The sequence below is a fragment of the Lacerta agilis genome, chromosome 8 (assembly GCF_009819535.1).
Source record: "Lacerta agilis isolate rLacAgi1 chromosome 8, rLacAgi1.pri, whole genome shotgun sequence".
In the NCBI taxonomy this organism is placed as follows: Eukaryota; Metazoa; Chordata; class Lepidosauria; order Squamata; family Lacertidae; genus Lacerta; species Lacerta agilis.
The window spans coordinates 79,021,279-79,041,115 of NC_046319.1; the positions used below are offsets into that span (position 1 = coordinate 79,021,279).

The 19,837-nt window shown below is 49.4% G+C and overlaps 1 protein-coding gene across 1 annotated transcript in view; it reads right to left on the minus strand.

Moving 5' to 3' along the window:
• Window positions 1-218: 218 nt before the first annotated feature.
• LOC117051812 (sodium/calcium exchanger 2-like) overlaps window positions 219-19,837 on the minus strand; it is a 56,673-nt gene continuing 37,054 nt past the window's right edge. Inside the window, exon 2 of the mRNA XM_033158492.1 lies at window positions 219-2,056. Coding sequence (XP_033014383.1) covers window positions 219-2,027 — 1,809 coding nt within the window. The 5' untranslated portion in view covers window positions 2,028-2,056. The remainder of the gene's footprint in view (window positions 2,057-19,837) is intronic.

The window sequence follows — 19,837 nt, forward strand, 5'->3', positions numbered from 1 at the left end:
AATTATAAAAAAATGGATTATATATATATATATATAAGATGCAATAGAAAAGGTTTAACAACAGAACCCACGGAGGGGAAGGGGGGAAGTCCAGAGATTTGGATCTTGTAACTTGGGATGTGTTGCGATATGATTATAAATTTAAATATGTAAAACCAAATTTATTTATTTAAAAAAAAACACATTGAACAAGCAAGGAAAGAAGCGGCATCGTTTACTTACACTGTTTCGTCGTCTTTGAACTCCAGCTCCCCGCAGGTGTCTTCGTAATCCTCTCCCCCTCCTCGCGCCGTCCCTTCCACCGTCTGGTAGGGGACCATGACCGTCCCGCGGGCCCCCGAGCTGCGGATGACCTTGACCTCCAGGGTCCCTTGGCACTCGCTGACCCTCAATAGTTTATCCTGGAAGGTGAAGATGCCGGCGTGGTCGTCGTCCAAAATGGTCACGGTGGCCACCAGCGGCGCCACGAGCCTCCCCTTGGGGTGGTCGGCCGAATCGGACTCGAACATGCCCTCGGCATCCCCCACCCGCAAGTTGAGCAGCCGGACGAAGAAGTGCTCGTCCTCCTCGAAGATGTCGTCGTCGATGATGCCGATCTTCAGCTCTTTCTGCGTCTCGCCGGGCTTGAAGATCAGCGTCCCCTCGCTGAACTCGTAGTCGGAGCCCGCCTTGGCCGAGCCGTCCTCCGTCTTGTAGTCCACATAGAAGGTGTTGTAGGTGTCGCCGCCCTGCTGGCAAGCCACGGTCAACGTGACCGAGCCGCAGTTCTCCAGGCAGTGGTACATGCACGGCTCGAAGAAGATCTTGCTGTAGTTCTCTTCCGGCTCTGCCTCCGACGGCACCTCCAGCAGGTTCACGGACTTCTTGGAGAACTCGGAGACGTGCTTCTTGAGGATGTTCCCCGCCCCTGTCATCATCCGCGTGGCCTGGATGCGGTAGAAAGCCCGGCTTTTCTGCTGGTGCAACAGGGCGTAATAGTTGGCCATCTCGACCAACTGGTCCAGCTCCTTGTCCGGGTGCTTCTGCTTGAGATCTTTGAGGATCTGGATGACCTCCTTGCGGCTCTCGTCCAGCTCCTTCTCCTCCTGGGTGGTGACGGGGAGCGGGGCCACGGAGGCCGCGCTCCCGTCCACAAAGACGCTCTCCCGGTGGTCGTTGCCCACGAAGCCGCCGTCCATCTCTATCCCCTTGGGGAACTCTCCCTCGGTGCCGATGATAATGCCGCTGCGAGGATCCGCCCGATACCTCTTGTAGACGTACTTGTAGAAGAGCAGGCGCTTGTCTGCCATCCACGCAAAGACCACGCAGACCGGGAAGAAGACGAGGGTCAGCAAGGCCTCCCACACCTGCACGATCCCCGGCGAGAAGACGGCCAGGATCAGGTACAACCAGATGTAGGCAAAGATGCTCCAGGAAGCCGTGACGAAGAACACCCTCAGGTGCTTGATCTTGCGGCTCTCACCGGTGGGGATGACATAGACGCACACGGCAATGACCACAAACATGTTGAATGCCGCGCTGCCCACGATGGTGCCAGGACCCAACTCGCCGGCTTGGAAGTTGTGGCCGCAAACCTCAATCACCGAGAGGAGGATCTCCGGCGCCGACGAACCCAAAGCCATAAGGGTGAGGTTGGAGACCGTCTCGTTCCAGATCCTCACGGTTCCAATGCTGGTCTCGCCGTTGGACTTGGTGATGGTGATCTCCTTCTCCTTCGAGGTGATCACCTCGATGGATGCCATGAAGCGGTCGGCGATGATGGAGACTCCCAGGAACATGTACATCATGGCAACAAAGTAGACAATCGCCCTGGCAGCCTTGTCGCCAAAGGACGGGTTGTCCGGCTGCCAGACGGGGAGCAGCACTCCCGGCTGACATTGGGTGGATCCTTCGCAGCTGCCATTGGCCTTTGTCTCGGCATCGTAGGCTCCGGCCCAGGAGGTGTTCTCAGCAAAGACGGCCGAGGCCACCAAGACTTTGGCAAAAGTGCAAGAGGTCAACCACCACCCCCAATGCGACGGCAACATCCTCCTCAGGAAGTTCAGGCCAACAGGATCTGAAAGACAGAAAGTTATAGTCACTTTTAGATACACCCCATGACAGAACGGGAGGAAAGCCATGACAAACCTAGACAGCATCTTAAAAAGCAGAGACATCACCTTGCCGACAAAGGTCCATATAGTTAAAGCTATGGTTTTCCCAGTAGTGATATATGGAAGTGAGAGCTGGACCATAAAGAAGGCTGGTCGCCGAAGAATTGATCGACGAAGAATTACGGTGCTGGAGGAGACTCTTGAGAGTCCCATGGACTGCAAGAAGATCAAACCTATCCATTCTGAATGATATCAGCCCTGAGTGCTCACTAGAAGGACAGATCCTGAAGTTGAGGCTCCAGTACTTTGGCCACCTCATGAGAAGAGAAGACTCCCTGGAAAAGACCCTGATGTTGGGAAAGATGGAGGGCACAAGGAGAAGGGGACGACAGAGGATGAGATGGTTGGACAGTATTCTCGAAGCGACTAGCATGAGTTTGGCCAAACTGCGGAAGGCAGTGAAAGATAGGCGTGCTCTGGTCCATGGGGTCACGAAGAGTCGGACACGACTGAACGACTGAACAACAACAACATGACAGAATGAAATTCAAGAACACAGACTTTTCATATTGGGAAAAGCTATGGAGGGAGGATTTAAAATTTACAGCGTGCTGTGCGTTGAAGGAGACTTATATGAAGATGATGTATCGGTGTTACTTAACACCTGTAAAATTAGCAAAGATGCCTAGAATCACTTCAAACGTATGTTGGAAATGTGAGGAGAAGGAAGGCACGTTCTACCACATGTGGTGGGTGTGCAAGATAACAAAAGCATTCTGGGAAATGATCTATAACGAGTTGAAAAAAATGTTCAAAATAACATTTGTGGGGGAAACAGAGGCTTTTTCACTAGGCATTTTAGGTGCAGAGACTCCGAAGGAGCAGAAACGACTATTCATTTACGCGACAACAGCAGCACGGAGACTACTGGCCCAGAGATGGAAAGAAGATAAAAATCCTGACCGGAGACGAATGGTTGATGAAGATGATGAACCATGCCGAAATGGCGAAAAATCAGGATATATAATTAGGAAATGAGTTTTGGAAAAATAACAAATATGAGGTAGAGGGGAAATTCAATTTTGTGGAAATGAATTTAAAGTGCGAAATATAGATGTAAGATATAAAGAAGACATAATATGAAAGAAGGGAAGTCTATGATTTAAAGATTTAATTGGTTGTTGTGATATAACTTTGTTTTTACTTTTATTTGTAAAGTCATTGTAAAAAATTTGGGTTTGTAAATGAATAAAACCAATAAAAAATAATTTATATATTAAAAAAAACGAAATGGCGAAAATGACCGGGAAAATCAGAAACTGGGAAGAAAACTACTTTAAGAAGGAATGGGGTGATTTACAATGTATTTAAGAGAACACTAAAAACTTTGGCAGGATTTGAGTAATGCTTGTAATATACAAAGAACTATGGTAAAAATGGATTATTTGTTTTTAAAATAGAGAAAATAAGGGAGTCAGTTGGGGAGGGGAAAGATGGATAGTGGTAGCCATGGAAGGGTGGAGGGGAGTCGAAGGATTCAGAGAATCCTAAATGGCGATGTGGACGTTTAATGTTCGAATTTGTGAAACTTAATTAAAAATATATATTAAAAAAAGAAAAATAAATTCAAGAACACAGGGGGCAGAAGAAGCTGCCTTGTACCAAGTCAGAATCATTGATCCACCTGGATTATTATGGTCTACACTGATTGGCAGCTTTAAATGCAATATGTCACTCCCCGTTTTTGTTGTTGTTGTTATAAAAACAAACAAACAAACAAACAAACAAACAAACTGAGGTCTTGTGGAAAGGGTTAGAAATGACCAGACCTGGACTTTTATCTCTCTCTCCTTCTGTTCAGTGCAGCAACCACACTTCCAAGGGAAACTCAGGGAAGGGACTTTTTTTGCTCAGAGACCACTGCAGGCTTTTGTCCCAATCAACCCCCCCCCTCCCCACACCAGCTTGGAGAACATCGCTTCCCTGCCCCCTCCCCACCCCAGACTGCCTCTTCTCCTGCGTTGGACCCTTCAACAGAACAGACGGATCCTACCAACGGCAGCCCACATACAAGCCTAGTTCCATTCACCAACCTCCTGGGCGAGAAGAAAATTCTATTTCTATTTTTAATTCCCAAACAGAATGAAGGCTGAAAAACACCAGGCGCGGATTGTACAAAAGCAGGAGGGGGTGAGGGGGAGGGGGGAGGCTCCATACAGCAAAGGCTTGTTTCTTCAGCCACAGAGGGCGGGGAGGTCCGAGTTCAAATCCCGCCCTAGACATGAAGTCATTGCGTGGCCTAGACAAAGCTCGCACGCCCTCTCGGCACCTGTGCTCCCCCCCCCTTGCATTTGTGTAAAATAATGGGTCACCTGCCACCTAAAGTAAGTTACAACATGTGAGACTTAATGACACATCACAATAAAATGTGTAGTTTGCAAGTGTCCTCACTATTTTGCACACACACACACACACACACACACACATGTTAATACTGAGCCCGGGCAGAGTAGTTTTCCTCAGGAGTGCAGCACAATTCCCATGGAAGCCTCACACAAACAAACAATGTGCAGCAATTAGCTACACAATTGGGAGGGGTGGTTTCCTGGTGTAAATCACTCCCCCTACTGCCCCTCCGGATGATGCTGAACTGCAACTCCCATTTGCAGCAGCACAACCGGGCGCCTTCCTCTGGCCCCTGGCTGCAACAAAACATGTCTCTCCTGTATCGGTCTCTCCAGCCACAGCAGGAGCTGCAATTCTCCAGCGGTTTGACTTCACCCCCAAAGGCCTACTCCTCCATTATCTCCCAAGACAGACAGATGCAAAACAATATTCTGCTATATTCCACTATATTCTGCTCTGGTCAGACCTCACCTGGAATACTGTGTCCAGTTCTGGGCACCACAGTTCAAGAAGGATAGTGACAAGCTTGGAACGTGTCCAGAAGAGGGCAACCAAAATGGTCAAAGGCCTGGAAATGATGCCTTATGAGGAACAGCTTAGGGAGCTGGGTATGTTTAGCCTGGAGAAGAGAAGGTTAAGGGGTGATCTGATAGCCATGTTCAAATATATAAAAGGATGTCATATAGAGGAGGGAGAAAGGTTGTTTTCTGCTGCTCCAGAGAAGCGGACACGGAGCAATGGATTCAAACTACAAGAAAGAAGATTCCACCTAAACATTAGGAAGAACTTCCTGACAGTAAGAGCTGTTCGACAGTGGACTTTGCTGCCAAGGAGTGTGGTGGAGTCTCCTTCTTTGGAGGTCTTTAAGCGGAGGCTTGACAGCCATCTGTCAGGAATGCTTTGGTGGTGTTTCCTGTTTGGCAGGGGGTTGGACTGGATGGCCCTTGGGGTCTCTTCCAACTCTAGGATTCTATGAACTCCTATCAACCCCTGCAAGCACAGCCAATGACCAGGGATGATGGGTTTTGTAGTTCAGCAACATGCAGAGGACCAAAGTTTTTTTAAAAAATTATTATTCAATGTATCTCCCCTGCCCTCCAACAGAGGGTATTTCCATCAGGCCATCTCAGAGCCCAGGATTTGACAAGGAACAGGATGCTTGCTGAGCAGATGCAACGAGGAGGACCATGAGCTTTTCGACAGACCACCGACGCCACGCCTTCGAACCTTGATGTGGCAACACTAGCGAGCGATCGTCACCCGTGTCACAACAAGTTTCAGGCACTGATCTCTGCTCATCGTTAAAGGCAACAGGGCAGGTCAGCTGGCCACCCTGGAAGCAAAGACCACAGCCACATTATGCATTTAAAGAACATGGCTTCCCGCGCAAAAAAAACAAAAAAAACCCCACCCAAATCTTGGGAACTGTAGTTTACCCACTTGGAGAGCCACAGTTCCAATCACCCTTAGCAAACTATAGTTCCCAGGATTCTTAAGCGGGAGGAGTCATGTGCATTAAATTTATGGTGTGTTTGTGACCAAGCAAGGTGGGCCCCTGCTGAACATTTCTCCCACAAACAAGAGCCACGGTGATCACCACTGCATTTTATTCTTCTAGCTACAAAATGCACAGTTGAAATTATAATCTGGCAATTTAAGATTATAATTTCAACTGTGCATTTTGATTGCTGTGCACTTTGATTGCTCAAAATTGGAAAGGGGAGAAAATCCCAACAATTGAGGATTGGCAGATTAAATTAGTGGAATATATTAATTTAGCAAAGATGACAGCAGCGATTAGAAATGTCCCAAAACAAAAAAATCAAAAGCGAGTGGAAATATGTGGAGGATTACTTGATTAAAGAAGGTATAAAAACGGAATTGGTGATTTGTCTAGAATGAGACACATAAGGGAATATATAGATGGATAGTATATTATATGACAGATTGATGTATTTTGCTAGATGGTGCTATTGTATGGTGAGGAAAAGTAAGAAATGTTAAAACGTAAACGATGTACAAATGACGGGGAGTCATTGTTTTTATTTTTTGTTTTTATTTTTTTAATTTTTGTTGTTTTTTGGGGGGGTTATTGGTTATCTTTTTTGTGATTGTGTTTGTATTGTATGATTTGCATTTTTCTTTGTTGTATATTTGTGTGTGAATGTATTCTTTTAAAATATTTTGAAATAAAGATTATTTAAAAATTGGAAAAAAGAAAAGAAAAAAGAAATTATAATCTGGCGCACAGAAGTGCCCCCTGAAAACCTTAGTGCCTTCACAGACTAGCTGGATTAACTCTCTCTCTGTGTGTGTGTGTGTGTGTGTGTGTGTGTGTGTGTGTGTGTGTCATCTCTGTCCCCTGCTCAATTATGATGTGTGGCTGCCTCTAATTTACTCCATATATTCCACCAGAGCGGGAATGAACGAGGACTTCCAGCAGAGATTCTCCAGCTAACCCGCCGGGGTCAAGTCTCTTTGGATGCCGAAACAGAGGGCAGGTGGCTGATTCAATTATCTCTAGTTGAGCGAGGGGGGAGAGAAGCTTGCTGCGTGTAGCAGGAGCTTCTGCATAATTCTCACAGCTCCAGCCTTTCCGTGGAGGGAGTGGGTTGGAAGTGCAGAAAACGGAGAAAAAAACCTAGGCGCCTTTTCCTCCCAAGGAAAATCGCACTGCATGGACAGGCCGGCGTCAATTGCACAACTCTCAGTTGCCAACGTTTCAATCCGCCTCGGCGCTTGTGCCCTTTGTGGCAGCTTGAAGCGTTGGCAGGCATTCCTGAGGATCTCCATTGCTGTAAAAAGTTCCTGTGCGTATGCAACTCCTTAGCCAAAGAGATAAGTAACTATACAACCTTTAAAATACTTTTGAAGGCAACCCCGTATAGGGAAGTTTTTGGGAAGGTATGCAAAGGGGATGCTGGACTAGATGGGCCGTTGGCTTGATCCGGCAGAGGCTCTTACTGCGTTCTTAATCTTCCACTGCTTGGCCTTCAGCATGCTAGGCTGCTGAAAAAGACACAGGAACAGGATGACGGGCGAGGGGGGTGGGGAGAGAGAGATGGCAACCCTAGATGCAAGGAGCAGCCACACAGAGAGGTCTCTTCCCTCCTGTGGAGTCTCTGCTTGCCACACACATAAACGCACTTCCACTATCACTCCCCCCCCCTCCCCAAGCCTCTTGTCAGGCTCCTGGGCTCCACAAAAGCCGTTCCTGTATTCCTAGCAAGCCTCCGCCGCAGTCTTTGATATTCTCTTCACACGGCACTGTGGGCTGTTTCCGTTCTTGGCCTCCAGACCCCAGAGAGGGTTTTTCCTTGACTCAGCTGCTCTGCCAGCATCAAGGAAAGAAGCCCTGCCTGGGAGAATTACATCTTTCTCCAGCTCCGTTGGCTGCAGGACTTTCCAGCTGCTGGGTTTCTTTCCTTTTTTGAAATGCAATAAGGACTTGTCCTCTACATTTCTAGGCAGAGGTCTGGCCTCTCTCTCTCTCTCTCTCTCTCTATCTCTATCTCTATCTCTAATTTGCTGCTGAACCGGAGCAACGGCTATCTGCGGTAAACCCAAAATGTTGTTTGTTCTGACTCGGGGCTTACCCACCTCTCCTCTTGGGCATGCTAGGCTTGGTGGGGGAAACGGCTCTTTAGCGCTCAATCGGAGCAAACAGCCATTCGGGTTTTGTCCGGATTGCTACCATTTAGAGCTAAAGAGCAGGTTTTCCCTGGGAAAGGAGTGAGGCAAGGGCGGAAACCGCTTGGACCTGAGCCTAGAAATTGCGGATCAAGCAGGAAACAACTTGGACACTTGCTTTCTAGGGATAAGCGGAAGTGTAGACAATTCCCAAGGGTTAAAGAGTTGGGTGTTAAAGAGTGGACTTTCCTGGGGAAGTCAGCTGGGAGGAGAAGGAGGTGGACACAGACCGGGAATCATAGAATCATAGAATCATCGAGTTGGAAGAGACCACAAGGGCCATCCAGTCCAACCCCCTGTCAAGCAGGAAACACCATCAAAGCATTCCTGACAGATGGCTGTCAAGCCTCTGCTTAAAGACCTCCAAAGAAGGAGACTCCACCACACTCCTGGGCAGCAAATTCCACTGTCCAACAGCTCTCACTGTCAGGAAGTTCTTCTGAATGTTTAGGTGGAATCTTCTTTCTTTTAGTTTGAATCCATTGCTCCGCGTCCGCTTCTCTGGAGCAGCAGAAAACAACCTTTCTCCCTCCTCTATATGACATCCTTTTATATATTTGAACATGGCTATCATATCACCCCTTAACCTTCTCTTCTCCAGGCTAAACATACCCAGCTCCCTAAGCCGTTCCTCATAAGGCATCATTTCCAGGCATTTGACCATTTTGGTTGCCCGCCCTGTGCCTAGAAAGTATGGGGCAAAAGGTACCATAAGCTTCTATTACAGGCAGCCCGCAGCACTTTCTGCCCTGCCTTTCTAAGGGGCCTCTGTGGGCATCAGAGTCAAGAGGACCTGGTGCCCTCCAGAAGTTCATCTGATCCAACTCCCAGCAGCCCCAGCAAATACGGCCAACACTCGAAGCTGGCAATAGGTTTGGTCCAGAAACATATTGAAGATCCACAGTTTCCTTGCCTGGATCTGGGTGAACCCAGAAGCCCAGGTTTGATTTAGCAGTGCTGGACATATATGGTAAAGGTAAAGGGACCCCTGACCATTAAGGTCCAGTCACGGACGACTCTAGTGTTGCGGCGCTCATCTTGCTTTACTGGCCGAGGGAGCCGGCGTACAGCTTCCGGGTCATGTGGCCAGCATGACTAAGCCGCTTCTGGCGAACCAGAGCAGCGCACGGGAACAATGTTTACCTTCCCGCTGGAGTGGTACCTATTTTTCTACTTGCACTTTGATGTGCTTTCGAACTGCTAGGTTGGCAGGAGCAGGAACCGAGCAACGGGAGCTCACCCCATTGCAGGGATTTGAACCACCAACCCTCTGATCGGCAAGCCCTAGGCTTTGTGGTTTAACCCACAGCGCCACCCACGTCCCTGGACATATATGGTTGTTGTTGTTGTTGTTGTTGTTCAGTCGTTCAGTCGTGTCTGACTCTTCGTGACCCCATGGACCAGAGTACGCCAGGCACGCCTATCCTTCACTGCCTCTCGCAGTTTGGCCAAACTCAAGACATATATGGTAGTAATTTTCAAATATCTGAAGGGCTGTCACATAGAACTGTAGAGCTGGAAGGGACCACAAGAGAGTCCAACCCTCTGTAATGCAGGAATCTTTTGCCCAATGTGGGGCTCAAACCCACAACCCTGAGATTAAGAGTCTCCTGCTCTACCAACTGAGCTATCCCATCAGTCATGGGAGGTGAGACAAGTTTGTTTTCTGATGCCCCAGAGGGGAGGACCCAAACCGAGGGATCAAAGTTATAAGGAAGGTGATTCTGACTAAACAACGGGAAGGAGTTTTTGAAAGGAAGAGCCTGTTTTTGCATGCAGGGGACGTTCCTAACTCACCGAGGGTTTGAGACCCATCGGCTACCCTCACCTGGTTTAGCCAGCCAATCGAAGCCTTTCCCAGGCTGCTGTCACTTGCTGGCACCTTCCAGGAGTCACAGATGGGATCCAGGAGCAATGGCTCCACAATAGAAGCTTGCCAAGCTGCAGCCCAGCAACCTGACAGGTGACCACAGGAGGCCGAGTCGTGGGGGGGGGGCGTTCTCCCTTAGAAGGCTGGCTGGGGCAGCAAGGGTGGAGCACAGGCTATCCATTAAATGAGCTGTGGTTTTAATATGCAATCTCTCTCCCACCCACACCTTCTCCGAATCCTTGCAGGCATCTTCCTGATACCTTGAACAGGCATCAAGAGACAATGGAGTGCGCCTCTGGGGGTGAAGTCAAACCACTGTGTTAGCAGCACCGAAGTGACCTCCCCATGGCGCAAGCTTGGGCAGAGTGTATGGAGGTCCTCAGAATGAAGGGCCTCCATATGGAGTTATGCAACTCCCAAGTGTCAGGGGCTGGGCTGGATCGGACGACTGGGAAATGCAATTGCGGGGAGATCAGCTCCTAACAGAAGAGGAGGCAGAATATTCTCCCCCCCACACACACTCCAAAACCAGCATTTCCAGAAGCAGAGAGACAGGCAGACACAGAAGCTGCACAGCTGAGAGAGGAGCTACCCAGCTACGAGATAGTAGCTAAGCAACCAGAAGGGAGGGAGCAGCTGGGCGATACGTCAATCGAGAGTGGGGGGGAACCCCTTCCCTCCCCCCGAACTCAGAGGTCTGAGCGTGTCAGAGAACAAAGGAGACGCTGTGGGGGAGGAACTTTCTGCTGGCACGCTTCTTGCTGCGGAAGTGGGGAGAAGTCAGAGCAGGCAACTGATGATATCCTCGCAGAGGGTTGCCTGTTTGTGCTTGTAACGCAATGCTGAATTAAAAGGACTATAAATCCACCAAATGCTCGTTAATTCTTATCGATGAGCCATCAGAAGCGAGAGGGGAACTCCTGTACTTGACACCATGTCAAGGAGATGACAACCTTTAGAAGAAGTTTTTTTGTAATGTTTATTATGCATTTGTATGTGTCGGAAGTTGCCCAGTGTGGCTGCTGGGGCAATCCAGTCAGATGGGCAGGAGATAAATGATAAAATTGTTGTTGTTGAATAGGACATGCCTATTTTCATCAAAGAAATGGTGGAGGGTATGGGACTTGAGACTGTTGGGGCTGTGCCCTATTCACACTTCTGGATGAAAGTCTCCTAGAAGCAACATCCAGGGCTGGTGTGGAGACAGCTGGCTTCACTTCCTAAGCAACATCTCCTTCTTTCCTTCCTTCTTTCTGTGACCTCGAGGGAATCGAGAGGGGGTTTTGGAACACACTTGGTGCAGATGGAGCAACCCTCAGCAGGCAAAGCACCCATGTTTGGAGAAGATAATGTATTCTGCTGTTGTTGTTGTTGTTGTTCAGTCGTTCAGTCGTGTCCGACTCTTCGTGACCCCATGGACCAGAGCACACCAGGCACGCCTATCCTCCACTGCCTCTCGCAGTTTGGCCAAACTCATGTTAGTAGCTTCGAGAACACTGTCCAACCATCTCATCCTCTGTCGTCCCCTTCTCCTTGTGCCCTCCATCTTTCCCAACATCAGGGTCTTTTCCAGGGAGTCTTCCCTTCTCATGAGGTGGCCAAAGTACTGGAGCCTCAACTTCAGGATCTGTCCTTCTAGTGAGCACTCAGGGCTGATTTCCTTCAGAATGGATAGGTTTGATCTTCTTGCAGTCCATGGGACTCTCAAGAGTCTCCTCCAGCACCATAATTCAAAAGCATCAATTCTTCGGCGATCAGCCTTCTTGATGGTCCAGCTCTCACTTCCATACATTACTACTGGGAAAACCATAGCTTTAACTATACGGACCTTTGTCGGCAAGGTGATGTTTCTTGGCAGGGATACTGGAGTGGCTTGCCAGTTCCTACTCCAGGTGGATCACGTTTGGTCCAAACTCTCCACTATGACCTGTCCATCTTGACCTGTCCATAGCTTCCCTGAGTAATTCAAGCCCCTTCGCCATGACAAGGCAGTGATCCATGAAGGGGGTATTCTGCTGACCCCCCCCCCCGTCTAAACGAACTATGGCGTTACCTAAAGAGGTTGTTGCAGCCACAGGGGAAAGTTCTTAAATAGTGAGAGCTGGGAAATCTTGCGGCTGGGTAAACGCAAACACGCACCATGCACTCTCAGCTGATGGGCAAGATGGGATTAGTGGTGAGGGGCTTTGAGTCTAGCCGGGATGGCCGAGGTGGGGCATGGCGGTGGGAAGCAAAGACTCTTAACTGTGATTGTTGCCCTATATAATAGCCGGGATGTTCGCTAAGCTGCTTACACAGTGCCACCGGTGGAGCAATTAGAAAGGTTTCAATTTGTGGGAATGCTCTCATTAGGCTCTCCCAAGACAAAGCGAGGGACATGAGGGTGGTTTGAAGGAGGGGTGCTCCCTTCACATTCTCACGGTGGGCTCTATCACATCAGGAAAATAACCAGGGCACCGTGGTAGCATCCTTGGCTTCGAGTTCTGGAAGACCTGCTCCCTGCCTTGCAGGCCTTTTCCCACCCAGCCTGGGAAGGCGGGGCCTGGACTGACTCCAGCTACAAAAGTCCTTCCTAATGTTTAATTGGAATGTCCTTTATTGTCATTTAAATCCATTGGTTCAGGTCCTACCCTCCAGAGCAGGAGGAAACAAGTTTGCTCCCTCTTCCATGTGACAGCCCTTCAGATATTTGAACATAGAATCATAGAATCATAGAGTTGGAAGAGACCCCAAGGGCCATCCAGTCCAACCCCCTGCCAAGCAGGAAACACCATCAAAGCATTCCTGACAGATGGCTGTCAAGCCTCCGCTTAAAGACCTCCAAAGAAGGAGACTCCACCACACTCCTTGGCAGTAAATTCCACTGTCGAACAGCTCTCACTGTCAGGAAGTTCTTCCTAATGTTTAGGTGGAATCTTCTTTCTTGTAGTTTGAATCCATTGCCCCGTGTCCGCATCTCTGGAGCAGCAGAAAACAACCTTTCTCCCTCCTCTATATGACATCCTTTTATATATTTGAACATGGCTATCCTATCCCCCCTTAACCTTCTCTTCTCCAGGCTAAACATACCCAGCTCCCTAAGCCGTTCCTCATAAGGCATTGTTTGCAGGCCTTTGACCATTTTGGTTGCCCTCCTCTGGACACGTTCCAGCTCTCATATCTCCTCTCCCATGACTGCAGACACGGGGAATGAATCTCCAACATCAGCCTCCTCTTCTCCAGGCTAAACATACCCAACTCCTTCAACCGTTCCTCATATAGCTTGTTTCCCAGACCCTTGATCGTCTCGGTTGCCCTCCTCTGCAAAACCTTCCACCTTTTCAACATCCTTCTTAAACCAAAGTGCATAGGAATGGACACAGGACTCCAGGTGTGGCCTGACCAAGGCAGAATAGAATGGGACCATGGTTTCCCTTGACGTGAACACTATACTTCTGTCGATGCGGCCTAGAATTGCATTAGCTTTTTTTGATGCTGCATCACACTGTTGCACGCTTAAATGCTTATGAGCACACATGCACCCCAAAAGAAAATCTCAAGCCAATGCAGAAACTTGATGAACTGAACTTCAGGCTGGGAAAATGAAAAACAGAGAGAAAGAAACGAAACGGGAAGTTGCACCCACCCCTGCACCTCACCCAGCATCCTATTCTAACCAGATGCCACAAGCACGAGAGCCGAACAGCCCCCTCCTCACTTCTGCTCCCCAGCTTTTCCCATACATTCAGCTCTTTCATTCTGCTTCATGACATCGATGGATCGCTGTGGTTTAATGTTGCCTGCCATGTTGCGAAGTCTAAGCAGTCTGAACATCTCAAGAAATAAGACCATGGACGGTAGCTGAGTGGCAAAGCAGTTTCCTTGCATGCAGAAGGTCCCAACCAGAGCAGTCTTTCCCATAGGGCTTACTGATGCGTCGCGCCAGGGCGCCAGCCTCTCAGGGGCACCCCAGCAAGTGGGGGAGCTGCACGCCTTTGGCAGGGGCCTCCCCTTTCCCTGCATGCCTGCCAGCTGCGCCCCGCCAACCATAAGGCTGGCGGACACGCAGCTTCCCTCCCAAGCCTCTGCGGGGATTGCTCTCCTCCCGAGGAGGCTTGGGAGGGAAGCTGCGCTCTCCTCCTGTGGAGGCTTGGGAGGGGCGCAACTTCCCTCCCAAGCCTCTGCGGGGATTGCTCTCCTCCCGAGGAGGCTTGGGAGGGAAGCTGCGCTCTCCTCCCGTGGAGGCTTGGGAGGGGCGCAACTTCACTCCCAAGCCTCTGCGGGGATTGCTCTCCTGCAGCGGCATGGGGGAGAGTTGCGCCCACCCTGGTGTGGGATGTAAAACACAGGAGCAGTCAAACACAACATTGCTAGAGTGGACATAGAAGGGGAACTCTAGGCCAGCCAGTCGGAACTTGTTGTTTCTCCTGGGCTGGGATGGACTTCCTCTGTGTAACTGGAGATGGGTGTGGTCTCACCTGGGCAGGTAAACACAAAACCACAGGGGCCAGACTCCATCTTCCTCTTTTGGATCGGCTGTTCAACAGAACAACATCTAGTTAGGGCAAAGGGGCTTTCTCCCATATGGAGATAGTTTCCACGTGTATACTATTTTCTAAGCTAAAAGTCTGCCTTCTGGGCTCTTACTGTGAACAGGATGTCTGTAAGTAAACTCTTTTTATGCTTTTATAGAAGACTGTGTGGTGTCTTATTTTGAGAGGGATTAAAAGGGGGAAATACCAGGACATTGTTAAAAGAGACTCTAGCGAGTCTGAGCAAGCTATCCACTGTGTGTGTTTAAAAAGGGGGATGTTAACTCTGCTGATATTGTTGAACTTGTAAACACAAGTTGGAATCTTAAACAATATATCTTCTCCTGCATCCCTAAACATTCCCACACCTGGATGGCTGGCAGTGCACAGCTATGGGCACCCCAACACTACCCGTGGTAATTTGGGGACGCTGGGTGGATATTTGCACCCCGGCACCGCATCTGCTAAAGACAGCCCAGGTCCCAACTTCAATCCCGGGCATCTCCAGGTAGAGAATCCCTGCCAGTCAGTGTGGAGAAGGCTGAGCTGGGCAGACCAAGGGCCTGGTATGGTGTTAAGGCAGCTTCTGATGCTGCCTTCTACCTAAACAGGATCCCATCTGCACTTTGTCCAGCTGCTGCCACTGCCTGCCTGTTACCCTCCAGTCCTGAATCCCACTTTCCTCTCCAGATTGGTGAGAAGTTTGCACTTAGCTCAGCATCTGCAGGCATGGTGGTTTCCCAGCTGCATGAAAGAGCTGACTAAGGGCCTCATTAAATCCGGAGGCCTCATTACTGCAGGCAGGAGGGGAAATCCCTCCGAAGGAAAGGAGGCAAAGTGGGGGAGGCAAGAAGCTGGTTTCCTGGCTCTTCCTCGGGAGCCGGCTGAGATCAGCACCTCACTCAGCTGGGAAGCCAGTCTGGATTTGCAGGAGGGCCGAGGGGGCCAGGCTGTTGACAAGCACCAAAGTGAGCAAAGGAGAGACCTGAGCTCAGTGGCGGAGCGCAGGTCTTGCATGCATCGGGTCCCCAAGATAAATCCCCCACTGGATTGGCCACCTCATGAGAAGAGAAGACTCCCTGGAAAAGACCCTGGTGTTGGGAAAGATGGAGGGCACAAGGAGAAGGGGACGACAGAGGACGAGATGGTTGGACAGTGTTCTCGAAGCTACTAACATGAGTTTGGCCAAACTGCGGGAGGCAGTGGAAGACAGGAGTGCCTGGCGTGCTCTGGTCCATGGGGTCACGGAGAGTCGGACATGACTGAACGACTGAACAACAACAACAACGTCTGGGGAGGATAGTCTTGGGCTACACCCCTTCTGTGATGTATGTGTGATGTTTCTGGGGGTGGTCTTGAATGGCAGCGTGGGCAATTTCAAATTTATTCATAAGGGCAGGCGCTCCTTTGTTCTGGGTCTTTTCCCTGCTCTCCTGTGTGCGGGGAAAAACACCCTGTTGCAACAGCTTTAATAAAGACCAAGCTTACTAGCTGCTTTGCTTCTAAATATTCTCTGGTTGGCCTCTGTTATTTACTCCTACCGATGGAGAACCTGCAAAGGATTCTACAAGGGCTCTTTTGTACCCCATAAGGGAATAAGAGCAGATTTTGTTTACAACACATTGATATGTGGGACATTTCAAACCAACAAGGCATGTTCGCTAGATAGGCACATGGTGGGAGCTGAAGCTCACAGAGTTTCCCTTTAAGTTTGCTAGAGAGAGCTCTGAGAGACCCTCTCCCCCCCGCCACTGTGCGCTGTGGGGAGGGGGGGCGTAGCTACACCTGGCCGGACTTCCTCTCTGCTCTTTTTGACCTCATTCCAGCCATGCGAGAACATCTGCATGTCTGAGATCCATTGTTCAGACACCATTGCCACTTTAAACCTGCCTGAACAAGGATGCTGCGTCTGTTACTCTTCAGCAGGCAACCCAGACCTTCGGCCCTCCAGATGTTTTGGGACTACAACTCCCATGATCCCTAGCTAACAGGACCAGTGGTCAGGGATGGTGGGAATTGTAATCCAAAAACATCTGGAGGGCCGAAGGTTGGGGGTGCCTGCTCTTCAGCAAGTCTTCTGAATGAATATGTGTTGTTGTTGTTGTTGCTTTGCCTTTTTCGAGATTGTTTGCGTGATTGTTGTTTTAAGGGAGAGAAAAGGGGGAAATACCAGGAGAATCTAGTCTGCCTTAAACCATCCTGGATAACTTAAAAGTAAAAGGCTAAAACCTGGCCTCTCTAAGTTGCAAAGGGATGGCGCTGTGCTGAACTCACAAACGTGGGGAAGGAAGGATAATCCCCAATAACGATCTCTTTTCTTCGCATCTATGCACATCCCTACATGATAGACCCATCTTCCCTGAACTTACTTTTTAATTGAATTTCTAGTCTGCCCTTCCTCTCCAAGGAGGCCAGGGTTGCAAACAAGAAGCAATAAACCAATAGAAATGCATCTCTGGGTTATTTGTGGGGCCTGCCTGGTGTTTTTACATGAGTAGAATGTGTGCTTTTATTTAAAATGCATCTCTGGGTTATTTGGGGGCACACGAATTCGTTCATTCCCCCCCCCAAAAAATATATAGTTCAGCACCCCACAAGGTCTGAGGGACAGTGGACCGGCCCATGGCTGAAAAAGTTTGCTGACCCCTGTTTTAAACCATTCAATTTGGTGCCCATCGCTATGGTGTAGTGGTTAAGAGCAGTGGACTCATAATCTGGTGAACCGGGTTTGCGTCCCCGCTCCTCCACATGCAGCTGCTGGGTGACCTTGGGCTAGTCACACTTCTCTGAAGTCTCTCAGCCCCACTCACCTCACAGAGTGTTTGTTGTGGGGGAGGAAGGGAAAAGGAGAATGTCAGCCGCTTTGAGCCTCCTTCGGGTAGTGATAAAGCGGGATATCAAACCCAAACTCTTCTTCTTCTCTTCTTCAGAGAATTCGGTCAAACAAGCAGAAATCTGAGTGCCAGTTTCTCCCACCCAGTGGGCACTCTTTCCACGAGTCAAAACAGCAGCGGCGGTGGCACCTCCGCTTTGCTCCTGTGCCCTGACAACAGCCACCATTTCCCATGGCCCTGGTAATGTACGGCAGGTGGCGGGAGGCACAGCATCAAAGTGTCTGGCTGCCAATTGCGCAGCCATGAAGACGCCCCCCCCCCCCCCCGCCCCGAAGCAGGCAAAGCAGCCAATCTCATCAGCAACGCCCCTTACCCAACCACTGCCCCCCCACCAAGCCACCCGCTGAAAAAGCCATTGGACCAGAGAACCCAATTTTGTACGAAGTCAAAGCGGCAAAGTGCAGCCCATCAGCCACCTTCCAAGCACAGATGCTGTTTGGGAAACAATCTCCGGAGGTAGGCAGCCGATCTCCTTCCCCCCCTCTATCTCCCCCCCCCCACCCAACAATCCCTCCTGCTTCATTAGCAGCTGAGGCACCAGTTCAGCGAGAGCAGATTTCCAAAGAGCAATTTCCACCTCTTCCAGCCAGAGACGGGGTCATCTCGTGCAGAGCGTGCTTGCCTTGCAGCAATAGAGAAGGCTGGCAAGGCATTGCTACTTTCTCTGCAGCAATTTCCCCCCCACAGGAGCCATGTTTGGGGAACACAGTAGAGACCAGGCAGCCAGTGTTGGTTTTGCACAATGAGAGCCCCCCAAAAGACTAGTGTGGGGCTATTTTTTCATGGAACCCTTCTGATGCAATAATCAAGCATCTGGGGGGCATCTGCATATTAAATTTGTTGTTGTTTAGTTGTTTAGTCGTGCCCGACTCTTCGTGACCCCATAGAGCAGAGCACGCCAGGCACTCCTGTCTTCCACTGGCTCCCGCAGTTTGGTCAGACTCATGTTGGTAGCTTCGAGAACACTGTCCACTGTGACCTGGAAACTGCAATTAATCCAGAATGCGGCAGCTAGACTGGTGACTGGGAGCGGCCGCCGGGACCACACAACACCGGTCCTGAGAAATCTACATTGGCTCCCAGTACGTTTCCGAGCACAATTCAAAGTGTTGGTGCTGACCTTGAAAGCCCTAAACGGCCTCGGTCCTGTATACCTGAAGGAGCGTCTCCACCCCCATCGTTCAGCCCAGACACTGAGATCCAGCGCCGAGGGCCTTCTGGCGGTTCCCTCACTGCGAGAAGCAAAGCTACAGGGAACCAGGCAGAGGGCCTTCTCGGTAGTGGCACCCACCCTGTGGAACGCCCTCCCATCAGAGGTCAAAGAGATAAACAACTACCTGACATTTAGAAAATACCTGAAGGCAGCCCTGTTCAGGGAAGTTTTTAATCTGTGACATTTTAATGTATTTTAATATTTGTTGGAAGCCGCCCAGAGTGGCTGGGGAGACCCAGCCAGATGGGCAGTGTACAAATAAATTAGTGTTGTTGTTGTTGTTGTTGTTATCTCGTCCTCTGTCGTCCCCTTCTCCTTGTGCCCTCCATCTTTCCCAACACCAGGGTCTTTTCTAGGGAGTCTTCTCTTCTCATGAGGTGGCCAAAGTACTGGAGCCTCAGCTTCAGGATCTGTCTTTCCAGTGAGCACTCAGGGCTGATTTCCTTCAGAATGGATAGGTTTGATCTTCTTGCAGTCCATGGGACTCTCAAGAGTCTCTTCCAGCACCATAACTGAAAAGCATCAATTCTTCGGTGATTAGCCTTCTGTATGGTCCAGCTCTCACTTCCATACATCACTACTGGGAAAACCATAGCTTTAACTTTACGGACTTTTGTATGTGAATATTAAATTTACCAGTCACTTTTTCTTCGCCACAGCAACTCAAAACAACTTGCACGGCGACCAAAACTACAACAACCCACATATGAGGGCAGGGGGACTGCATTAAAACAGCCCACCTACTCTAAAAGGCCATACAAATGGGACAGAAAATACTTTTTATGTATGCAACAACAGCTGCACAGATGCTAGTAGCCCAGAGATGGAAAAAAGATAAAGTCCCGACCAGAGAGGAATGGCAAATTAAGCAGTTGGACTACGCCGAAATGGCAGAACTGACTGGAAAGAATGGGGGGGGGAATTATAATTTATTTAGGAGACCACTGTAAGCAGATGGAAACATTAGCAGGATTTTAATAACACTTGCAATGTAACAAATACCGTGCACAATATGGAGAGATTCAAAATATGGATTATGAATTAATGTGCAGTTGGAAAATGTTGAAAATAGGGGAAGTTGGGAAGTCTGGAGATACAGAGAAATCCCGAAATATGGATACGTATTTGTTTGTTTTTTTTTTAACAAATAACAAACCCAG